The sequence below is a fragment of the Periplaneta americana genome, chromosome 10 (genome assembly GCF_040183065.1).
Source record: "Periplaneta americana isolate PAMFEO1 chromosome 10, P.americana_PAMFEO1_priV1, whole genome shotgun sequence".
In the NCBI taxonomy this organism is placed as follows: domain Eukaryota; kingdom Metazoa; phylum Arthropoda; class Insecta; order Blattodea; family Blattidae; genus Periplaneta; species Periplaneta americana.
In genome coordinates this window covers 16,096,593-16,122,522 of record NC_091126.1, presented here as the reverse complement: position 1 = coordinate 16,122,522, position 25,930 = coordinate 16,096,593, and the positions used below count along the sequence as shown (strand labels likewise).

At 37.6% G+C, this 25,930-nt stretch overlaps 1 protein-coding gene across 1 annotated transcript in view; it reads left to right on the top strand.

The window, feature by feature from the left end:
- GlcT (ceramide glucosyltransferase) overlaps positions 1–8,349 on the top strand; it is an 81,369-nt gene extending 73,020 nt beyond the window's left edge. The window contains exon 8 of the mRNA XM_069836938.1: positions 4,535–8,349. Within this exon, the coding sequence (XP_069693039.1) occupies positions 4,535–4,660 (126 nt within the window). The 3' untranslated portion in view covers positions 4,661–8,349. The remainder of the gene's footprint in view (positions 1–4,534) is intronic.
- Positions 8,350–25,930: the final 17,581 nt, after the last annotated feature.

The window sequence follows — 25,930 nt, the reverse complement described above, 5'->3', positions numbered from 1 at the left end:
TATAACATTATTATTGAAGTATAAAATTGCCTTCATGTATACATGATTTAGAATTTTAATCAGAGATAGAGTAGCCATATTACCCACTTATGCTTAGTTGGTCAGTTGTTAGATGTTGGCGATCCTGTTATGTTTGAATATTAAAGGCACAGGCAGTTGATGTGAACAGATTGGGTAGCAGAAGGAATGTGTTGTCAATGGTTTTTCAGTTTAATATTAAACTGTTACATGCATGTGATTATTATGTTAAACAAAAATCATATGCAGTATGCATATTGTGCTTAAGCATTTCAATTAAACTAATAAATCATTGCTCACTCTACCTTTGGGTGGTGGCAGTGGCGGCAGCGGTGGTGGTGGCAGTGGCGGCAGCGGTGGTGGTGGTGGCAGTGGCGGCAGCGGTGGTGGTTGTGGTGGCAGCGGTGGTTGTGGCGGCGGCGGTGGCGGCGCGACAAGTACCTGTAATACCTGTTGAGCTGTGTAACACGATTTGTAGTTCCAGCCACTGGCAGTAACTTCTTCTTTCCTGGTGCTGCTACAGTCCTCAGTCTAAGAGCAGTGTTTCTCAACTGGTAGGCCACAAAGCTCTCCATAGTGGACCATGAATATTTCGAAAATTTCAGATCGATTTCAATATTTTTGCTGCTGCAGACGTCGTTACAAACTTGGATGATCCAGACAATTTCTTCATTGATTGAGCACTGGTCAAATAGGAATATTTTACAGTCGAATTAACAGTGGCTTGTAATGGTCAGTGCGTCTGGCCGCAAAAGCTGGTGGCCCAGGTTTGATTCCCAGTTGGGGTTAGTTACCTGGTTGAGGTTTTTTCTGGGGTTTTCCCTCAACCGAATATGAGCAAATGTTGGGTAACTTTCGGTGTTGGACCCCGGACTCATTTCACCGGCATTATCACTTTCATCTCATTCAGACGGTAAATAACCTACTTACTTACTTACAAATGGCTTTTAAGGAACCCGAAGGTTCATTGCCGCCCTCACATAAGCCCGCCAGCGGTCCCTATCCTGTGCAAGATTAATCCAGTCTCCATCATCATACCCCACCTCCCTCAAATCCATTTTAATATTATCCTCCCATCTACGTCTCGGCCTCCCTAAAGGTCTTTTTCCCTCCGGTCTCCCAACTAACACTCTATATGCATTTCTGGATTCGCCCATACGTGCTACATGCCCTGCCCATCTCAAACGTCTGGATTTCAAGTTCCTAATTATGTCAGGTGAAGAATACAATGCGTGCAGTTCTGTGTTGTGTAACTTTCTCCATTCTCCTGTAACTTCATCCCGCTTAGCCCCAAATATTTTCCTAAGCACCTTATTCTCAAACACCCTTAACCTATGTTCCTCTCTCAGAGTGAGAGTCCAAGTTTCACAACCATATAGAACAACCGGTAATATAACTGTTTTATAAATTCTAACTTTCAGATTTTTGGACAGCAGACTGGATGATAAGAGCTTCTCAACCGAATAATAACAGGCATTTCCCATATTTATTCTGCGTTTAATTTCCTCCCGAGTGTCATTTACATTTGTTACTGTTGCTCCAAGATATTTGAATTTTTCCACCTCTTCGAAGGATAAATCTCCAATATTTATATTTCCATTTCGTACAATATTCCCGTCACGAGACATAATCATATACTTTGTCTTTTCGGGATTTACTTCCAAACCGATCGCTTTACTTGCTTCAAGTAAATAAAAAAAAAATAGTGGCTTGTCCACACCTGTGGAGTAACGGTCAGCACATCTCGCCGCAAAACCAGGTGGCCCGGGTTCGAATCCCGGTCGGGGCAAGTTACCTGGTTGAGGTTTTTTCCGGGGTTTTCCCTCAACCCAATACGAGCAAATGCTGGGTAACTTTCGGTGCTGGACCCTGGACTCATTTCACCGGCATTATCACCTTCATGTCATTCATACGCTAAATAACCTGAGATGTTGATAATAATAATAATAATCCGTGGCGCTACAGCCCGTGAAGGGCCTAGACCGACCAGCCGGCTGCTGGCCTCACGCCCACATGCCGAAGCAGAGGTGGACGATCATCCAACCAGAATGGAGGTATCGTGTGGTTAGCACGATGATCCCCCCAGCCGTTATAGCTGGTATTCGCAACCGGATTTCGCTACCTATCGTAGCTCCCCAAGTGCATCACGATGCTGGGTGGGCACCGGTCCCATACACTGGCCGAAATGTCATGAGAAAATTTCTTCCCCCATGAGGACTCGAACCAGCGCGCATTCCGTAACGCGAGTCCTAGGCGGGATGCCTTAGACCGCGACGCCACGGCGCGGGACTGAGATGTTGATACAGTGTTGTAAAATAAGCCAAGAAAAAAAATAGTGGCTTTCTTTACATTTGGATGAATCAACAAATGTTTAGAATAGTAGTGTGTTGTTACTTATGTGAGATACACTGATTATGATGTGGGTAAAATGACGGAGGAACTTTGTGCCTGCACACTGCCAACTCAAACTACAGGGCTAAAATTTTTAAAGCTGATATGGCATTGTTAGTAGAAGAGAAGACGTTATTAGGGATATGCTACTGGAGCTAAATGACAGCTGTGAGCAGTAAAGGATGAAGATAAATGCAAACAAGATGAAGACCATGGTTATCGGAAGAAAAATAAAGAAATGAGACAGTAGAACAAGTGGACAGCTACAAATACTTCCAGTGTACTATAAGCAGTAACATGAGCTGCTGCCAGGAAGTCAAAAGGAGGATAGCAATGGCAACAATGGCAAAGATAGCTTTTAATAGAAAAAAGAGCATCTTCTGCGGACCTCTGAGAAAAGAATTAAGAAAGAGACTAGTGAAGTGCTTTGTGTGGAGTGTGGCATTGTATGAGGGCAGAAACATGGACATTACGACTAACTGAAGAGAAACGACTAGAAGCATTTGAAATGTGGATATGGAGAAGAATTGAGCTTGTGAAATGGACAGACAGAATAAGAAATGAAGCTATGTTGGAAAGAGTGGGTGAAGAAAGAATGATGCTGAAACTGATCAGGAAAAGGAATTGGTTGGGTCACTGGCTGAGAAGAAACTGCCTACTGAAGGATGCACTAGAAGGAATGGTGAACGGGAAAAAGAGTTCGGCGCAGAAAAAGATATAAGATGAGAAATATTAAGATATATGGATCATATGCAGAGACTAAGAGGAAGGCGGAAATAGGAAAGATTGGAGAATTTTGGGTTTGCAGTGAAAGACCTGCCCTTGGACAGAAAACAATGTTTATGTATGTATATAGGCTGTGAAATGTGTAAAGTAAGCAAACCTCTTACTTTTAGGACCATAGAATGCCCTTGATGTGTAATCCAGGAAAATGTGTGTCTCTTGAATAAAAGTATAACAGTTAAAGAAAATAAACCGTAAATAATATCGCTCACAGCACAGTAAAGGAACTGAATTGTTAAGAATTAATATATTATGTAGAACTTATAATGGAAAAAAATTGTGTCATTTTCGTGTTATTTTTCTTTGCAGTGTTATTTGTGGAGGAAATTTTATTTGTAACATATACTGTAAATTATTATTTTTTTTTTTTTTTTGCTGCAGTGATATTATTCTTCAAAGTTAGTGGTTCATTTTTAGATAATGATTGACGTGATTTTCCTTTACAGACGTACTTTCTTCCTCTGGATATGTTTATGAACCATGAACTTACTCGATAAATTTAATCTGCTGTAAATGTAAACACTTGTGTCTCATTATCCTAGTGAAAACAATAGATTTTTGTTTAAAGGACTTTGGTATTTTAGTGAATACTTGATGCATATAAGACATATATCATTTATAAAATGCGAAATTGTCAGCTAGTGTAAGAATAAGTACATTCATTTTGATAGAATTCATATAGCAGTGCCTCAGATTTGTGGTATTTTAATGCAAAACACTTACGGCTTATTGAAAATCATTTGTGATAAGTACAAAAAATATTAAAAAACCTGATTTCTTTAGAGTGTAATTCTTTTCATATTTTGTGAAAGTATTTTTCATTTGCAAAGGTATTTATGGAATGAATTTTATTTTTAAGTGATATTATTTTCTTTCAGTAGTGATACCATTTTTAAAGTGACATTTTTTGTTCTACTTTCTCATTACAGAAAATATAAAGAGGAAGGGAAGTAGTGTGATTGTTCATTGTTAACTCTATAGCATCTCTTGGTGCTTTCTGATTGACCTAAAAAATGACGTTACTTATCAGCAATGTGACATTGAAACATGTGCTCAGGTTTCTGTCCTGTGATAGGTATATGACATTGTGTTTTCTTATTTGAAAATTGGTTAATTAGGGTGCTATTCATAGACATTTCGCTAGCCCACGCTACGAGCATGCTAAACTAGCCCCGGCTATCAACTGATTACTTGTACGGGATTCATATCATATAATATCGCTAACACTGGTTTATGAATATGAAAAAGTTAGTTCGCTGATCATCCACCAGAAGCCCACGCTAAGAATGTGTATGAATACGACCCTTAATAATTCAGTGTTCTCACAATCTTAAATTTCCAGATTCTGGACACCGAGGGAACTTTCCTTCTTCAAGGAAAATTTCCCGAGAATCTAGGCTCGGCAATCAAACCCAGGACCCTCAGATCTGGAAGCCAGCATGCTGACCATCAGATGAAAGTATTGTGATGCTGCAAAAAATCGATTTCAGGATTTTAGTGTTCCTTAACCGAACAAATTTATTCTATTTAATTATTTGCTTACTTACAAAGGGCTTTTAAGGAACCAGCAGGTTCATTGCTGCCCTCATATTAATCCTGCCATTGGTCCCTATCCTGTGCAACATTAATCCATTCTCTGTCATCATATCCTACTTCCCTCAAATCCATTTTAATATTATTTTCCCATCTACGTATCAGCCTCCCCAAAGGTCTGTTTCCCTCCGGCCTCCCAACTAACACTCTATATGCATTTCTGGAATTGCCCATACGTGCTACATGCCCTGTCCATTTCAAACGTCTGGATTTAATGTTCCTAATTATGTCAGGTGAAGAATACAATGCATGCAGTTCTGCGTTATGTAACTTTCTCCATTCTCCTGTAACTTCTTTCCTTTTAGCACCAAATATTTTCTTAAGAACCTTATTTTCAAACACCCTTAATCTCTGTTCCTCTCTCAAAGTGAGAGTCCAAGTTTCACAACCATACAGAACAACCGATAATTTAACTGTTTTATAAATTCTTTCAGATTTTTTGGCAGCAGACTAGATGACAAAAGCTTCTCAGCCGAATAATAACACGCATTTCCCATATTTATTCTGCGTTTAATTTCCTCCCGAGTGTCATTTATATTTGTTACTATTGCTCCAAGATATTTTAATTTTTCCACCTCTTCGAAAGATAAATCTCCAATTTTTATATTTCCATTTCGTGCAATATTCTGGTACGATACATAATCATATACTTCATCTTTTCGGGGTTTACTTCCAAACCTATTGCTTTACTTGCTTCAAGTAAAATTTCCATGTTTTCCCTAATCGTTTGTGGATTTTCTCCTAACATATTCACGTCATCCACATAGACAAGAAGCTGATGTAACCCATTCAATTCCAAACCCTGTTTGTTATCCTGAACTTTCCTAATGACATATTCTAGAGCCAAGTTAAAAGTAAATGTGATAGTGCATCTCCTTGCTTTAGCCCACAGTGAATTGGAAAAGCATCAGACAGAAGCTGGCCTATACGAACTCTGCTGTAAGTTTCATTGAGACACATTTTAATTATAATTAATCGAACTAGTTTCTTGGGAATACTAAATACAATAAGAATGTTATATAAAACTTCTGTCTTAACCGAGTCATGTGCCTTTTTGAAATCTATGAATAACTGATGTACTGTACCCTTATACTCTCATTTCTTCTCCAACATCTGTCGAATACAAAAAAATCTGATCAATAGTTGATCTATTACGCCTAAAACCACACTGATGTTCCCCAATAATTTCATCTACATACTGAGTTAATCTTCTCAAGAGAATATTGGACAAAATTTTGTACGACGTCAACAAAGGTGATATTCCTCGAAAATTACTACAGTTAGTCTTGTCCCCCTTCTTAAAAATATGTGCAATTATGGACTCCTTCCATTGTTCTGGTACAATTTCCTTTTCCCAAATAGCAAGTACAATTTTATAAATTTCACTAGATAATGCACTTCCACCCTCTTGTATTAAGTCTGCTGGATTTTTATTGATACCTGGAGACTTGTACTTTTTCAGATTTTCTATCGCAATTTCGACTTCAGGAAGTGTGGGTTTGGGTATAAATGTCTCAGCAATTTGTATTTTAATTTCGTCCTGATCATTTCTATTTGGCCTATGTACATTTATTCGTTTCCCAAAATAATTCTTCCATTTGTTCAGGATTGAATGAGAGTCTGCAAGCAAGTCACCATTCTCATCCTTGACATGTTTCCCCTTTCCTGATATCCGTTCTTAAATTCCTTTATACCCTTATATAAATCTCGAATGTTTTTATTCTTAGTACTATTTGTTTCTACCTCATTCAGTTTTTTCCTTCAAGTGATCTCTCTTTCTATTCCTAAGTATATGACTTGCTTCCCGTCTTTCATTGAAATAATTATCTCTATTCGCCTCAACTGGATCCTATAAGAATTTCAATTTTGCTTGTTTCCTTCTTTCTACTACTGTGCAACAATCTTCATCAAACCACAGTTTCTTTTTCTTAGTTTCATAATAACCTATACTATGCTCATCTGCAATTTTGATGCTATCTCTGATATTTTCTCACATACTATTAACATCTAACTCTTTCTCAACTTTGTCAGAGCTTTTTAAAGTGGCAAACCCATTTGAAGTTTCGACCTGATAATGTTGCTTAGTTTCCTCGTCCTTTAATTTCAGGATATTGAATTTACTAATATTAACTTGTTGCTCTACTCACTTGGCTACTGATAGTTTTTCTCTTAATTCTCCAATTACCAAATAATGGTCAGAATTACAGTCTGCCCCCCTGAAAGTTCGAATGTGTGCTATACTAGTATGTCTTCTTTTATCTATCAAGATGTGATGTAGTTGGTTGTGTGTCGATCCATCTAGAGAAGTCCAAGTATATTTATGTATATAAATCTACGTATTACTCTGTGAAAAGATTTATTAAATCTACATACTTAGAGTCCACACCTGTGGAGTAACGGTCAGCGTGTCTGGCCACGAAACCAGGTGGCCCAGGTTCGAATCCTGGTCGGGGCAAGTTACCTGGTTGAGGTTTTTTCCGGGGTTTTTCCTCAACCCAATATGAACAAATGCTGGGTAACTTTCGGTGCTGGACCCCGGACTCATTTCACCGGCATTATCACCTCCATTTCATTCAGATGCTAAATAACCTAGATGTTGATACAGCGTCATAAAATAACCCAATAAAATAAAAAAGTACATACTTAGACGTCAACAAACAAAATTTGAATACACAATCTCAAGGGAAAAAATGGAACTCTCTGCATCATAATCCACAGTTAATTCCCAATTTACCACGAAAATCGTCTGTAGCTGCATTTAGATTGGCAACAGGCCATAATTGTTTGGCCAAACACCTGCATAGAATTGGAATATATCAGTCCCCTAACTGCCCATTGTGCAACTCAAACCAAGAAATGGATTCGGAACACATCAAAATCTGTGCTTCAGTGGCTGGCCATGATAATATCTTTGAAAAATATTGGAGTGCAAGAGGTCAAATGACTTTGTCAAACACCTGGCATTAGAAAACAACAACAACATATTTATGTATATCCTTATGGGGAAATGTTGTACTTTTGACTATTAAATTTTTTGATGTCGCAAAGTAATTTATTGTATTAAGAGAGTCATTTCATAAGTCATGAAAACTATGTTATACCTTCCAACTAACCGAAAATGTGGTTAGTTCTGTATATACGTTTGAAAACCTGTTGTACACTTACGAGATGCTACCGCCAGATTGCGTCTATGTGCTTTGGTGGCTGTTGACAGTACACTCAAAAGTTAGTATGCTAGAGATTGTGCTCCGAGATGGATGTAAGTGAAGTCGATCGGTGGTCATACATGGAAATTGGAGGTCTTGGAACATCCTACCTGCTTGCCTGACCTCAGTCCATGCGACTTTGATCCCATTCCGCAGTTGAAGAAGCCATTGCATGGGAAGCGGTTTGCAAACAGAGAGGACCACTTAACAGTGTTTCAACGAGAGGTGGTACACATAGACGAATCTCACACAACTGATGGTATTCAATGCCTGCATCATCGTTGGCAAAGATGTCAGAAGCCTTGGGGGGGATTATTTTGAAGGGTGTTAGCTGTGAGTAATGTACTTTGTTTCTTTTTGTGCATAATAAAATAATAATTTTTATTTACGCATTTTTCAATTTTCCTTACCCATTGCCTCCTGTACCCAGACTTAATTTGATACTAGCATTGTGAAGCACATTCTAGTGACCTTCAATCACATATAGTGAATTTATATTCCTGCAACTTTATTGGCTGATAAAATATAGTTGCCATGACTTGCGAAATGACCCTCGTATGAACTACATTTTTCAGCATCCTTGTGGAAATAATGGATGATGTTATTTAGAGTGCCTTACTGGAGTGAAGTCATTCTCATTGATCTCGCACTTAATGTCAGGTCATACTCCGGTTGAAGATGATGGATTTTTAAAGGGTAATAAAATTATTAACATGGCTTCCTCTGGGAGGAAAGTAAAACTTGGTGACCTGTGCCATAGATTTACAACATCTGAAAGAACGTATTATTGCGGAAGTTGTTCAGATTCTAGTGTCTAATCAGTTGTCATCAAGAGGTGGTAGAGGATGTGAAATCTTAGGCAACATTTCCAGTGGTTTTTTTTTTAAAGAGCTTTCTGAATTTTCAAAATAATTCATATAAAGACTGAGACAGTTGTCGGAACAATAATGGACAAGATTAAAAATAGTGTCTTTGTTTCGTTTCTCGTTACTGGCTAATGAACGAGAGACAAGCAAAATGTTTAAGATCTGGCAATTGCTCTTTGATATATGCTAAAAGGTGTATTTCTGTTTTATAGGGTCTCATATTTTAAGATGAGAATATATTTGCAAATATTTTTGAGACATTAAGTGAAGTAGGATTGAATTTGGACAAAATAATTGCACACTCATATGATGGTGCATCGGTGATGAAAGGTAGAGTCTGGGGGTGTGCTAGTTTTATTTTCAAGAGATCTCAATCCCCACATCCTACGTGTTTCTTCATTGCTTCAGTCACCAGCTTCATTTAGTTGTTCATACAATTGGAGGACTGCCTGAAATATAGCTTTTTGATATTTGAGAGCAACTGTGTGTTCTTCAAGAAACACCTTGCTGGAATTTACGAATGCAAGTCTTTGAAAATGTTAATGACGCAATGATGGACAGGCCACCTCCAATCACTTCGAGTTACAAAGTCTGAGAAATCATCATCAGTTAGTGCTACAACCCGGGGTGGGTTTTGGCCTCCTTAACAACCTTCCATCTTACTCTGTCCTTTACCATGTTAGTCCATCCTCTCACTCCTGTAATTTCAAGATCTTTGGATCCCCCATCCATCCACCTTAACTTTGGTCTATCCATTCTCTTCCTGTTATATAGTCTACCCTGTAACACTTTAATAGGAGTGCGTGTTTCAGGCATCCTGTTTACATGTCCTAGCCATCTCAGTCTTTGAGCTTTCATAAATTTTACAACATCTTGACCTCCTATCAGGTTAAGAAGTTCATTGTTAGAGCGTATCCTCCATCCTTGATCAGTGACTGGGCCAAAGATTCTATGCAGAATCTTCCGTTCAAAACTTCTTAAGGAGTTCTCTTCTTTCTTTGTAAATGTCCGTGTCTTTGAACCAAAGGTAACTACAGGACGAACTAATGTTTTATAAACTTTAATCTTTGTCATCCTCGATAACAACTGATTTTTAAACATTGGAAGATTAGCATAATAAGCCCGATTTCCAGCCTGTATTCTGTTGATGCAACCACTCACATCACAGTTATTATTAATAATAACTGCAAGATATCTGAATTGGGATACACCTTCAAATGTATACTCCTGGATGGTAATATTCTTAGGAGTCCTTCTCAACTTAGAGGTGGACATATGTATTTAGTTTTTCCTTGATTCACTGTTAATCCCATGTTTTTGGCATTCCTGGATAATTCATTAAACAACTGTTTGAGTGTGGGAGCATTTCTAGATATAATAGCTATATCATCAGCATACGCACAAGTCTGAGAAATACTATATATTTTTCTACCCTTCTCAGTCTCTTAGTCACCACCATGGTATGACAATTTTGGGACTCCGAAAGTAAATGCACTTGAATTGCTTAATGAGATACAGTAGCGTGCAAATTAATCCGAACACGACATATTTTTACATTTTCTGTTATTGTTGGCCTCACAGCTGCTCATACCGCTTTAATTGACATCTGTAGTACGTGTAATTCCATTGTTGAAGGTCTGTCGTTATTATTTTTTTATAATATGTGACATTTTGCCTGTCGTTTTGTACTTATAAGCATTTCAGTTGTGTTGAAGACTTAATACTGCAATCCTGTGTACATTCTGTCGTCTTCACAAATGGATACAACTCCACGAAAACGGTCTAAAATTATAACATTAGCAGAGCATTCTTCTATGACAGAGAGGCAAATTGCTGCAGAATGTCACATCGGTTTGGCTACTGTTAATTCGATCATAAAACGATACAGGGACACTGGATCCATCACACCCCAGAAAAAAGGAAACTGTGGCCGGATAAGGAAGACTTCAACTGCAGATGATCGTTTAATTGTCAGGAAAAGTAAATTAAATCCTAGACTAACTGCTGTCGATTTAACCCACGAGTTAATGACTACCACTGGGGCGAATATTCACGTCACAACAGTGCGGCGTAGGCTTTTGGAAACTGGACGAAGGGCTCGTAAGCCTATTAAGAAGCAACTGCTAACCCCTGTTATGTGCAAAAAACGCTTAATGTGGGCAAAATTACATCAACACTGGACAGTGAATGACTGGAAGAATGTATGTATGACTTGAGGCTTTCCCGTTGTTTGATATAGAATAACTCTTCTCGGGTTCTCAGCCAGGTAAGTTGGAGATTAGCTTCCAAGCTTTCGACGGCTAGCTCTGCCATCTTCTTCAGGGACGAAGTGATGTGGGACCACGTCTAGCCGGTATATATGCAAAAGTAGGGCTCATGGAGAAGAAAAACTTCAGGAGTTCCAAGAATACCTGAACAATATCCACCCGAACATCCAGTTCACGAAAGAGGTGGAAAAAGACGGATGTCTCCCCTTCTTAGACATTCTCATCTCCAGGAAGTCAGATGACACACTGGGTCACAGAGTATACAGGAAACCAACTCATACCGATCTATATCTGAATGGACGCAGCCACCACCATCCGGCACAGAAACGAACGGTCCTGTCGACTCTTCTACACAGGGCGAGAGGAATTTCAGACAAAGAGAGTCTCCCTTCTGAGATCTGTCACCTACGTAAGACGTTCCAACAGAACAACTTCGGCAACAGGGAAATCGGCTTGGCCCTCAGAAGGGCCTTTTCGGACAAACCACCTGCCGAGGAACAAGAGGAGACAAAGGGCATGGCATACATCCCGTTCTATGGCCCCATCTCGGGCAAAATTAGCAGAATGCTAAGAAAACACGGGATTAAAACCATCCATAAGCCGCCCACAAAGATCCAGAACTTGCTGAGACCAGTTAAGGATGACCTTGGTCTCAGGACACCTGGTGTCTACAGAATACCTTGTGAGTGTGGGAAATGTTACATCGGGCAGACGGGACGAACTATTATGGAATGCCGCAAGGAACATCTACGCAGCATAAGACTGTATTATCCTGATAAGTCTGCAGTAGCCCAACACAGCCTAGAAACTGGTCACAAGATAGATTTCGGCGCCACCACTATCTTGGGCAAGACATCAGGTTACTGGGACTTAGTTATCAAGGAAGCCATCGAAATCCAGCTAGATGGCAATAATTTCAACAGAGACGGGGGTCTACAGCTGAGTACGGCATGGAAACCTGCCATCAATACGCTTAGACCACCAGCACGCGGCAGACAGTCTGGACGAGCAAGTTGCTCCTGATTGGCTGCCGTGTCCACCAACCAGAATGCGCCTGGCGGTCGGGACTAGGAACTAGCTCCTGATTGGCCCGCAGCAGGAAGCCCTACTTTTGTATATATACCGGCTAGACGTGGTCCCACATCACTTCGTCCCTGAAGAAGATGGCAGAGCTAGCCGTCGAAAGCTTGGAAGCTAATCTCCAACTCACCTGGCTGAGAACCCGAGAAGAGTTATTCTGGAAGAATGTACTTTTTTCTGATGAGTCTCATTTCGAGGTCCACGGCCACCATGTTTCTTACGTACGGAAAGGATCTGAAAAAGTAACAGCAGCTCATCTCCAACAAGCACCCAAATACCCCCCTAAAGTAATGTTTTGTGGTTGTTTTACACATGAAGGGCCTGGAGCATTAATACCTATCAAGGGAATGATGAATTCTGACAAATATATTCACTTATTGGAAACCAGAATCGTAACCCAGCTGCAAAAAATCATTTCCGGATGGCAGAGGTGTGTTCCAACAAGACCTAGCACCATGCCATACGTCTCGAAAAACTACAGAATTCTTCAACAAGAAGAATATTCAGGTACTCCCCTGGCCAGGCAACTCACCCGACATCAACCCCATTGAGAACTTGTGGTCAATTTGCAAAAGAAGAATGCAAAAAATGGATTGTTATACAAAGGAGAAGATGATTTCTGCCCTCATTGATGTATGGTTTTGCGATGAAGAAATGAAGAATATTTGTGGGAAATTAGTGGAATCCATGCCAAATCGTCTCAGAGCTGTTATTAGGAACAAGGGAGGCCACATAGATTACTGAGGTATGTCTTAGATCCTTTTTTTTATCCCGTTTGAGTGTTTTTGCAAAAGTAAATTATGTTGTTCGGATTAATTTGCACGCTACTGTATGCAGTCTCAGCTTTTGTTTTCTCACTTGGAAGCCATGCCATGTGTAAAGTGCTGGGATATTTTGAACCTGTACTTTTAAGTGTGAAATAGAAGAAAAACATTAATATTGAAGCAGCTCTGGGATTTGATAATTGTGTTCATAAGCAAAAATTTATCCAGTTTATAAAAAAGGAGACCGTCAAAACTGTGAAAATTACAGAGGTATAAGTGTTTTGGGGATTTGTTACAAAATTTATGCATCGATACTAAAATCTCGTTTTAATGTAATAATGGAAAATATTATCCTAGAACCCCAAAATGGATTTAGGAAAGGCAGATCCTGTTCCGATTGTATTTTTACTATTAACCAGATATTTGAGAAACATAGCGAATATAATATACCAACTTTTATACTCTTTGTAGACCTTGAAAAGGCCTTTGATATAGTTAATAGAAATAAATAATGGAATATCATGAAACAGAAAGGAGTACCTCAACATTTAATAACTGTAATAAGAAGTTTGTATGTAGAAAACAAGATATTGGTTGAAACTGGAACGAGACATAAAAATGATATAACGGCAACCATAAATAGAGGTGTAAGACAGGGATGTCCACTTTCGCCTTCTCTCTTTAATGTTTATATTGACGATGCCATATTCCATTGGCAGACAAATTTAGATTCACATTTTAAAATACAAGAACAAATATTAGATACGTTACTTTTTGCTGATGACCAGGTTCTCATTTCTAGCTCAGAAAATGATTTACAGAAGGCCACATTTCAACTAAGTAATATTCTTAAAAATTATAATCTTAATATATCAACAAAGAAAACAAAAGTTTTAGCTTTTAAAGGGCCAGATACCTTTCGAGCAAAAATTATTTTGGATGGGAAACCTATTGAGCAAGTAAATAATTTTAACTATCTAGGCTGTAATATCTCCTATTTTAAGAAGGAAGATCTTTTTAATAAACTTAGTAAATTTAATTTTATATGTGGCACAATAAAGAGATCCCTGAAATACACTAGAAGAGAAACCAAACTAAAATTCTATAAGGTTATGGCTGTGCCTATATTGCTGTATGGTAGTGAATTTTTTACTTTAACCAAGAAAGAAGAAAAAACTATAGAAACAGCTGAAATGAGGTTTTTACGTAGTGTAGCCAGTTGCACACTTTTGGATAAAAGAAAAAGTGAAGATATCAGGAATGAATTAAATATTTTTAAACAGATGGATAAAATAGAGCAATATAGGAACAATTGGAAGGAGCATGTTCAGAGTATGAAACCAGGCCGAATACCAAAAATTATTTTAGATTATAATCCAGAGGGTAGAAGAAGTGTTGGTAGGCCAAAGAAGAGAGGGATACAACTTTTTAATTGGAATCTATGAGACCGGAACAAGTCTAAATGGCTTAAGCCGTGAAATGTCGATGATGATGATGATGATGATGATGAAGATGAAGCAATTCCAGAAAATAAGAAACTACTCCATTCTCACAAACTTGTTAGAGGCTGTCCCCCCCCCCCCGAAAAAAAAAAAAGTAAAATGAAATTAACCATACCACAAACAAGGAAACACAATCGTACAGTGCTTCTAAAGTACAATAAATTTAATATTAAGTTATACTTTTTTCTGATTGAGGTTCTGGCTGATATATACTGTACATCTATTACCAGGTAGTGCATCTCACTTGACGATATGGTCACAGGAAGAACAATTGTTTGTATACATCTTAAGTCATTAATGAAATATGTTACTGATCAGCGAGGGGGAAAGGAACTGGCCACCCCACCCCATTATTTCTTGGCTTAGTTGTCACATGAGTGGTCCCTTATTGGTGTCACTTATGAGGTTCCAATCTGTCATCGGACACTTGACTAAACAATTAAGTTGTGAGGACCTCAATAAGGAGATGGATTTAGATAAGTTTGTTTTAAATTTTTTAAACAAAAAAAAAAATCGAGAAAACTTTTGCTAGTGTAATTCTATTTCGAAGTGTCGTTAGGTAGACTGTTTATTCTCCTTTTTCTATAAGTAGCATTACTTTTTTCCAATTTAACATTGTAAAATACCGTTTGTTTTTAACAAAGAGCTTCTAAACTTATCCTGTATATTATTATTATTATTATTATTATTATTATTATTATTATTATTATTATTATTTCTTTTTTACATTTTATGTTTTTTGTTCATTTTCTTCAATTTATTTCTTATTATTCATTTATTACTTTTGAAGTGTATTTCATAATATTTCTTGTTCAATTATTTTTGTACCGGTATATATTTCACTGTGATTGTATGTTTTTGGCGCTTCTGGTTGGGTGAAAGAGAAGACCTTAACCCTATCAGAGTTAAAAGTTAATAACAAATAACATAGTGTTGTTATAGAAAATCTAACACATTATTTATCTCCCCCCCCCCCCAAATTTAAGGAACTAACTACAGGCCTGTCTGCATCCAAGACGTGTACAATTATAATAGATTGCAATTTAAGTGGGCAATAATGCGATTGTTACTTTGTCACAATGAGAGAGTGGGTGACATTTGTTCATACTTCGATAGGCCTATGTTTTCATCAGGATCTGTATTTGAATTTCGTTCACTAAAGAGACTATTTTCTGATGTATACGATGAACCTTATTTAGATATTGTTCCAGATGAAGTCCACACCTGTGGGGTAACGGTTAGCGCGTCTGACCGCGAAACCAGGTGACTCGGGTTCGAATCCCGATCGGGAGAAGTTACCTGGTTGAGGTTTTTCCGGGGTTTTCCCTTAAGCCAATATGAGCAAATGCTGGGTAACTAAGGGTTCTGGACCCAGGACTCATTTCACCCTCATTCCATTCGAACACTAAATAGCCTGATATGTTGATACAGCATCGTAAAATAACCCACTAAAAAAAGTTACAGAAGAAGACAGTTGAAACTCCAAATTTCATTGAGTGAGTTTAAAAATAGTGTTCTATGTTATGTTCCAGGCTATATAATAAGGAAATTACATAAAATTTTTAACGTGCTGTATTTGATTAGGATGATGCATATCACAAATCATAATATTTTTCATACATATTTAACTGCAAAGAGAGATTTTAACTTTGTAAGAAATGCAGCAAAGCAGAAACTTATCATTTCTGCTCATGATGCATTTAAAATTATTCAGTGTGCAGAAAAAGAATTAGGTTGAAAGGTGACTTTAATGCACGGATGAAGACTTGCAGTCTTGACAATCATTGTGCACATTCAGTCATTGCGACGCTCTGATCCGCATATCAGTTTCTTTTGTTCCTCACATCCCCTGAATGTAGAATACGTAGGTATCTGAAGAAATGAGTGAGATTTAGGTATAGGTTGATTTCGTATTGTGTTAAGAAACAGATTCTTATTTCAACTCATAAGAACTGTAGAAACATTAGAATAAAGCTTAGAACTTAACCTATTTAGTAATACAGTATATGGTAGCCTATAGATCAGGCATTCTCAACCTGGCGCTCTTTTAATGAAATTTGGTGCTCTTGTCATGTGAGTAAAAAAGAGCTCGCTAGCACTAATGCTCCTGAGGGCCTTTTTTCAATTCAGAGTTTATTGTATCAACAGAATCTTAATAATAGTTTCGTTTTTAACTTACCCTTTATGTAAGAGCCTGAACAAATACTGTTTCTATCCATCGACTATAATAAATTATCTTACAGACCTGATACAGCTTCTCGTATTTCATAGTGTATAATCCCTTTCAATTCAGTGCGAAATTAAACGGAAAATCAAGGGTATTCAAGAGAATAATATAGCTGCAAGTGGAGAACTTTATAAATCTTCAGACATTTTCAGCTTTGAAATATTTGTTTTAAAGGGAGAAATCAAAGTCTTTGGGAAGCAGAAGATACAAAACGGCTCCAAATACTACGGAGAGTTTCTCTCAAATGTCTGGCTTTGTTCGAGACAATCTACCTATGCGAAAAAAAAGTACTTTCTCACTTATGAAATACCGGTACCTTAAGAACAAGACACGATCATCATTAATTCACATCTGCAGGATCGTTTTCGTGTAGCTAAAAGCGAGTTCTATTTGGACATCACTGAAAATCTGAGGAACGTTGAAGTTCAAGAATGTCAGTAGCCTGGTAAATATTAAAAAAATATATTTATTCATTTATTTATTTTGTGTATTCATATATTCATGTATTGTGGGCCCCTATCATCACGACATGGCACGTACAAAAGTTGTGGATAGAGGAGACGGCCTCCAGATATGGGGGTAGCTGCGAACATATTTAATAAGCAGTCGAGGACAATCGATAAGGACGTAAGGAAAATGAAAATCCGTTAATAAGTCAGACAGTTGCTTCACTTCCTCTTCGGGTGTCCGCCTCCTTCCATAGGTGCTATGCACGTTGCAGGTTACACAGTGGCTCGGCGCAAGATTACATTTTCGCCACCGCTGATGTACAGTATAGTCCAGACTTTATTCATTATTGTAGACAAGCTGTAGTAAATATCGAACGCGTGATATGCTCTTTGACTTAATTCCAGCCTTTATTCGTTATTGTAGACAAGCAGTAGTAAAAATCGAACGCGTGATATGCTCTTTGACTTTCTTATTTCTCTGCTAATTGGATTTAAGTTGGTACACAGGTCAAAACTCACACATTTCTTCGTCTCATAGTAGCCGTGATTCCTTTGTTCTGATGTGCAGTGGTTGAGTATTGAATGTGTGAATTAATACAGCTGTACAGTGATATTGGTAAGAATTTGTAAATTATTATGAATTGTATTTTGCAAGTATTATTTTTTATCTGTAAGACATATAAGGAAAGTTATATGAAACGGTGCATTATGTGTAAAAAATGTGAATATTGTAAGATTTGTAATCATATTTACGGTATTCCGACGGTGCATAGTGCTAAAAGATTTCGAAATTTTCAAGTTTATGGTGTTTGGTTTTAGTCTGCAATCGTGCTACTTTATAACATGTACAATAATTTAACTTAGTCTTTATAGATTTTGATACACTAATACGCATATGATTTGTATCATAGTAGCACACGGTACTAATATTGGCAAAATGGCGGAACAGAATGTGGCAGCGAAAAAAAAAAAAGAAAGACGCAACTATCGAAAAATGTTATTTAAAATACATTTTTGTTTAAGATTTCGCGAATAAAACAACAAATATTACTGAAATTCTTAAAAAACTTGAATTATTTTACACTTTCTATCACTTCTGAAAAATGTAAATTGGCCTAGTGTGATATTATGTCTTAGACCTATTTATAAAATTGAAGAAATGTAGGAAACATAAAATTTGTATTCGGTGCTAAGAGTGATAGTGGAATGATGTAGGGTAACAGAACACTCTCGAGATAAACCGTCGGGGAACTTGGCATTTTGCACCAAAAGTATCACTCCGCCATCAGCTGGATGCGTAGGCGTATAAAGCCAATGCTCTGGCAATTTAGCTCCACGGCGACCTGTGTATTTGTGTTTGGTAAGATATGAGATAGCCTACAGAAGATTCAGGAAAATGTAAAACATTTGTGTGTACATTAGGAACGCGAGAATCTTATTCTGCAACTATACTGCGTTCATATACTTTGGGTCTGGTCCGAGAGGGTGGATCCGATTGCAATTGGTCGGAGCTCCACACGTCATTTGGCTGACGTCACGTCAAATCAAGGCCACGTAATGCGCTTGCTTACAGTGTAACATACAAGCTCTGAAGATCAAGACGCGTTATAAAGTGTGAAGCGAGGTAATTATGTCAGTTATAGCTCAATACCGCAAAACTTGTCTTTATATTTAGTCTTAGACCGTTGAAATACTAGAACAAAGAAGATTTATGCGTGACATGTGTGAAAACCGACTCGTGTAGAGACGTGTGTAAACGTGGCGTTACAGATCTAAATTATCGCTGTCTGCGCCTGCGCCCCAAACCGCTTGCCACGTATGCGTGTGTGTCTTATAGGCCCCGATGTAGGCCTAATTAGATAGCCTAATGCTTGTCTGCAAACTTGAGATCTTACGTTTCATTGTCTTTTAGTTTTACTTTACTTTTTGAAGTTTTAAATTTTAGGCCTATACGCTTGGCTGCAAAGTTGAAATCTTGTGTGTCTTTGTCTTTTAGTTTTACTGCACCTCTTGAAGTTTCAAATTTTAGGCCCACACACTTGGCTGCAAAATTGAGATCTTGTGTTTCTTTGTCTTTTGGTTTTACTGTATCTTTTGAAGTTTTAAATTATACACAAAATCCTCAGTTGTAGGTATAGAGTTTTTAAAAAAAGAAGAGGTAAATTTTATTGTTCATACTTTCTTCATTTTCTATAGGCCTACAATCTTAAAAATTATGGTACTGGCATACTGCACAAGAAATGGGATTTGTTTTCGTCATCACCCATTGCCGTAACTTCATCGTATGTGTCCACCATTTTGTTCTTGTACAAGTAACAGTCTGTATTCAATGCTGTATACAGCAGCTTTGAGTCCGTGTTCTGGAATATCTGTCACTGTGTGTGCGATGGAGTCCTTCAACTCATCAGTTGTAGGTTTGCTCAAGAACACTCTTTCCTTCAGATAGCCTCACACCCAATAATAATCTGATAGATTAATGTGGCGATTATTGCACAAAGAAACTTCTGATGTTCCTGCAAAAAAATCCCATTTATTTTGTATTAAGGCAGTGCCAGAAATTTTAAGATTGTGAGAAAATGAAGAAAATATGTGAAATTAATATTATATCTTACTTTTGAAGAAACCTATATATAACGAAAACTTGGTCAGTGGAATATAGGCCTAGATAACTTATGACTGGAAATTGGTAACTGTAGATTTTGACAGTAGGTACAGTCCGGTTGAACGAATTCTTTTTTTTTATTGGGTTATTTTACGACGCTGTATCAACATCTAGGTTATTTAGCGTCTGAATGATATGAAGGTGATAATGCCGGTGAAATGAGTCCGGGGTCCAGCACCTAAAGTTACCCAGAATTTGCTTGTATTGGGTTGAGGAAAAACCCCGGAAAAAAACTCAACCAGATAACTTGCCCCGACCGGGAATCGAACCCGGGCCACCTGGTTTCGCAGCCAGACGCGCTGACCGTTACTCACAGGTGTGGACACGAATTCTTAAATCTCTTCTTAATCTCATGTATGTATGTATGTATGTATGTATGTATGTATGTATGTATGTAGGTATGTGTATGTATGTATGTATGTATGTATTTATGTGTGTGTGTACAGTGTGTCTCATTTATCTTGACCACCCAAGATAACTTTGTACACAAGCACCAAATGAAAAATTTGTTTCATACAAAAGATGTACAACTGAAAGGGGGAGACAATAATAAAATTATTGATGGGGAGGTCCACACCTGTGGAGTAATGGTTATCTCGTCTGACCGCGAAACCAGGTGGCCCGGGTTCGATTCCCGGTCGGGACAAGTTACCTGGTTGAGGTTTTTGCCGGGGTTTCCCTCAACCCAATATGAGCAAATGCTGGGTAACTTTCGGTGCTGGACTCCGGACTCATTTCACCGGCATTATCACCTTCATCTCATTCAGAAGCTAAATAACCTAAGATGTTGATAAAGCGTCGTAAAATAACCTACTAAAATAAAAAAATTGATGGGGAGGCAACCTTGTAGCGTTATTTATTAATGATATACGAGTACTAATGTGTTTTCTTTAAATGACATTATGTATTTATTATTCAGTGATTGAATTAAGCTCGTCAATACCTATCCAAAAATGTATCACAGTGGGTCATTCTAATAAACAGAACGTTATTTGATGCCTTGACGGCATGGTTCCTAGGCATAGTACGTATAAGGGAAGCGGTTTGACTTTAAGTTGGTGTAAATAATACGCAGTAGGCCTACATTGCAGATACCCAGGGTCGCGTAATCTACTCCACGTAGCAGCTTTCGTTTACAATAAACACATGAAACCACAGTACCACAGCCCACTCGCTCAGTCATCGGTGTTCAGCGGAATGAAGACAAAGCTACATGACTGTAATGAGTTAGGCGACTCTAAGTATCATCTGTGATGCACTACGTAGGCCTATTGTTCACACCAACTCTAAACCCCATTTCAGTTGGGTTGATAGGCTTTCCCCTCTACTCACACTCCCTACCAACAGTGAAGGGGAAGATGCTACTGTCCATCTCACAAACGTTCGACTAATTAACTTTCTACATAGTGACAAATTTTATTTCTGAAAGTGTTTGCCGGTACTCTATATTTCGAAAGTCCGTACTAAGCGTTTATATTGAATTTTATTGCTGTTTATATTAACAGGCACATTAAAAAGTTACTGACAAGAGAAGATAAATGTTTTCTCCACCGCTAGTTGCTACTCTACAGCATACACACTCGGACAATCTGCACTGTGTCGCTCCCTCTGACTTCATAATACAAACTAACATTCCTTAATCTCATTAATTATTAGTTGAAAATATTGTAAGCACTACACAAAAATATACTCTAACATGTAATTTTCAAACAACTGTGACACTGTATTTTATATTGACTTATGTACTTTAAGTCCCGCGCCGTGGCGTCGCGGTCTAAGGCATCCTGCCTAGGACTCGCGTTACGGAATGCGCGCTGGTTCGAGTCCTCATGGGGAAAGAAATTTTCTCATGAAATTTCGGCCAGTGTGTGGGACCGGTGCCCACCCAGCTTCGTGATGCACTTGGGGAGCTACGATAGGTAGCGAAATCCGGTTGCGAATGCCAGCTATAACGGCTGGGGGGTCATCGTGCTAACCACACGATACCTCCATTCTGGTTGGATGATCGTCTACTGCTTCGGCATGTGGGCGAGAGGCCAGCAGCCGGCTGGTCGGTCTAGGCCCTTCACGGGCTGTAGCGCCACGGATTATTATTATTATTATTATTATTATTATTATTATTATTATTATTATTATTATGTACTTTAATATTTTATTTGCTAGTGTGTATAGCTTGGGGGGTGCAGGTATAAGAAGTAACAGCTATCGGTCTGTCACTGATGGACTCAGGGCAAGTAGAAGGGGAAAAAAATGCCTTCGCATCCTCTCAACTTGTATGAAATGTCGTTTAAGTCATACTATGGACAGGAACCATGCCGTCAAGACACCAATAATGTTCCGTTTATTAACGTTCTCTTTATTAGAAGGAACCACTGTGATACATTTTTGGAAAGGTTTTGAAATATCGAATAATAAATACATACTGTCATTTAAAGAAAACATTTTAGCACTCTTATACCATTGATAAATATTGCTACAAGATGGCCGCTCCATCAATATTATTCCCTCCTTTCAGTTGTACACCTTTTGTATGAAATAATTTTTCATTTGGTGCTTGAGTACAAAGATATTTTGGGTGGTCAAGATTAATGGGACACCTGTATATATATATATATATATATATATATATATATATATATATATATATATATATATATTGCACTTTTGAATTAACGAATTTTAATTTTAAAAAATAATAATAATAAATGTGTTAATTATGTGTTTTTTGTATCGTTTCATTTACTAGTGTTGAGGTTCAGTGTGTGTGGCTTGAGCGTAGACTACAATTTTGTGCATCGCATTGTGGCTCTTAACTCTCACAGTGTCTTTCAACGTAAGTAATGCTATCACAATTACTGCTACACTTATAAGTTACAGCATGGATAATTATTTTTAAAGAACTATTCGTTATGGATAAAATTTCTAACCATGTACACCAGGTGGCCCCTTTGTGCCGGCAGCTGTTGAATTAGAATTTTCTTCGTGCATACCGATGAATTATAGGCTATGTCAGTAGTGTCAGAGTTGTAAGCTCCGAAACCGGTTGTGGTGCTAGAGACGTCCAGTCGGAGCGTGAACTTGCTTATGTCTGTGGAAGCACCGGAGCACGCAACGAGTTATAGTGGAGCGCTCCGCTCCGTATAGGCTGTGTCTGACAACGCTGGGCTATGTGTTAAACAGTTAAAGAATTCATAGGTATCTCAATAACAATGAAAATGTTTGACTCTTACATCCTTCTAGCGGTCGAAAAGTAGTAGAATAGTCACGAACCCACTGGATTCATTTCGTTTCTGTTTTGTTTGCGTACAATTACAGCGGCTCTTCAGATTGTGATGAGATATCTGATGTTGCTGTTCGTTTAGAAACGAGGAATGCACTGACATTATTATAAAATGATAATGTGATATTTTGAAAATTCAATTACGGTGCATAAGTACTTGTTTCCAGTTTCCTTTATTGTGTCTGAACTAGCGACAACCTTGCCCCTTTAGTATAGACAACCCTTCGTGCTTACCAGCCTGCGCGGCGCTAAAGGACCACCTGTTGTACAAAGCATTTCAGTTAAGATTATTCGTGTTGCTTAAATGAGTGAAGTTCATTTCAATTTCCATATTTATTGGATATAATTGAGGCGTCAGGTTCCAAAATCTTTCTTATCCAGTTTCTGTGATTTTCATTTAAAAATGAAGAGTACGTTTTCATAAGCTATTTAAACCTATGTTTTGTTTAGTTAAACTGTCGGAAGGTTGGTTGGAACGTCATACGTGACACTAATAGTGTCACAACTAAGCCAGGAGGTAATGGATTAGGGTGACCAGCTAATTTCCCCCTCCATTAAACCTATGTGTTAAACTTTAGTACAAAAGAGAAAAATCAGTCTGAAAAGTTTCAATCTTCCAAACTTTACGGACGATAACAAAAATGCATAATATACGGTACTGGATAAGATGTTGATTAGAACCGTACACTGAACAATGCAGCTCAGGGATTTGGGGATACTTGGAATCAAAACAAATAATAATTGGCCTTCTCCCTTACTTAGGCCTATATACCTGTTTCTCTCTGAGTCTTATAAAATATTAAGCTGAAAATATTAGTAATTGATTAACTAGCGGACTTACTCGTGTTAATTATGTAAGTCTGTGCGGCTTACAGCTGTTTCGGTGCTTTGTCACCATCCTCAGAGCCTACTAGATCTCGGCGATGAAGCACCGAAACAGCTGTAAGCCGCACAAACTTACATAATTAACACGAATAAGTCCGCTAGTTAATCAATTATTTATATTCAAGTGTTAAAAGTAGTGTACGCAAGATTCAGAATGAAAATATTAGTTACATTACTGAAAAGTAACGAAATTTAATTATTTCGGAATTATATACCAAATAATGTTTTATCATAAGTCATTAGCCTGATGAAAAGAATTTAATTAAATGAAATGTCTCGTGAGTTGAATGTAGAATAAATTATGTAAAATATGAACAGAAAACAGGAAATTGATGGTGCTGGTCTTTAAAATCTGAATTATTGAACTATAATGAAGCACCAAGAAAACTTAGTAAGCCAGACAGATATAACCTTGTATAACAAGCAACCTAAACTTTCTGTTGTAGGCCTAATTATTGCTGTGCTGATAGCTATAAATATAAAATATCTTCTATACTGTTTTATTTATATATCGAAATATATTCATAAACTTTGAAATATCAACCAAATTCTTGTCTTAAACGAGATGTTAATGGATAAATACTATTATGAAACTATCGTAATCTAAATTCGCTATGGTTGCATGAAGATGAAGCGGTTAATGAAAAAAAAATACAGTTAGTTTTGGAACAGGCACACTAATGGCTTGGGCCTATGTGTCAATTAGAGTGACGCTATCCGTGACAGTGGTGACAAGAGAATACATTCATTTTTATTGGTCGAGTACATTATCGTACACGGTAAGAGAGTCATAACCATGGGTGGGCAACTCGTACTCTCGAAGTGTCAACACAATCTCAGTGCAGGTAGAACGGACTCTGTACTAGCTGTACTGTCTGTGTGCGGTTCTTTCAAGACACAAATTTGATCGTGTCTGCAGTAAGAGGCGGCTCATTGTAAGCGCAAAACAATATAATTTCCAGATCATTTCCCCTTTAGTTACGAGTAAAAAGAGAATTTTTTTTATTAAGAAGAGAGGTAAAGCTTGTACAGTATTATATTACACTTTCTTACGCATGACATTTTATGTTACAAATAAACAGTGAAAGTTTTAGTAAAGAAATACTGTCTGCATCTGCTTTAGAACAGCTAAAGGTAAAAATGAGATATCAACAAGGTGAGACTGATATCAAATATCATTAGCACGTTGTGCGTGCGAGTTACAGAATTGCAAGAGTTATAATCGACTAGCTAAGAACATTTATGGATAAATTTGAAATGTGGTAGTATCATGTAGAACATAGACAACTTCACTTTCTTTGACTATAAACTATCTTAAAGAATGATAAGAAAATCTTCTTATCAAATATAAGACCCTACTTCAAGACCTACAGCAGAATTCACTGCTAAGTTTGGAGAAACAGTAACAATTGACAAGGAATCGAAATTTTTCTGAAATATTTTTAGCTTACGTCGATAGAAAATCCTGAAAATTTATAGCTTGAATTAATAAATCTACAGAACAGCACGCCACTCGATTCCAGCAAAATCAGGAATCGAACTGTTCGTAATGTTGCCTAAGTTAGAATTTCCAAATATACTCTTTGCTTCCATATCTTACTATATGTGCTTGAGGCAGAGTTTAATGCAAGAAAGAAGTGTAAAAGCTCTCAAAGTAAAGAAAGAGCTCAGAAATAAGCTTATTTCATCTGCCGTGACATGTAAAAAATACTTCCTTGAATTTGTTATTGTTTACGAATACAGACTATTACCTTTCTGAGAACAGAGGAATACTCTCTAATGTATAAAGACTTATAAGTTCTCGGGTTCTATGTTTCAAATGAGACATATAATAAGAAATATTAATAAATAGTGTAATAATAAATAAAGTGTTGCAGCTATATTTGTTGTGTCTTGAAAAAGGTTGTAGTCAGTTTGTGTTTACAGTATTAAACTAATTCACAAAACTAGGAAATAA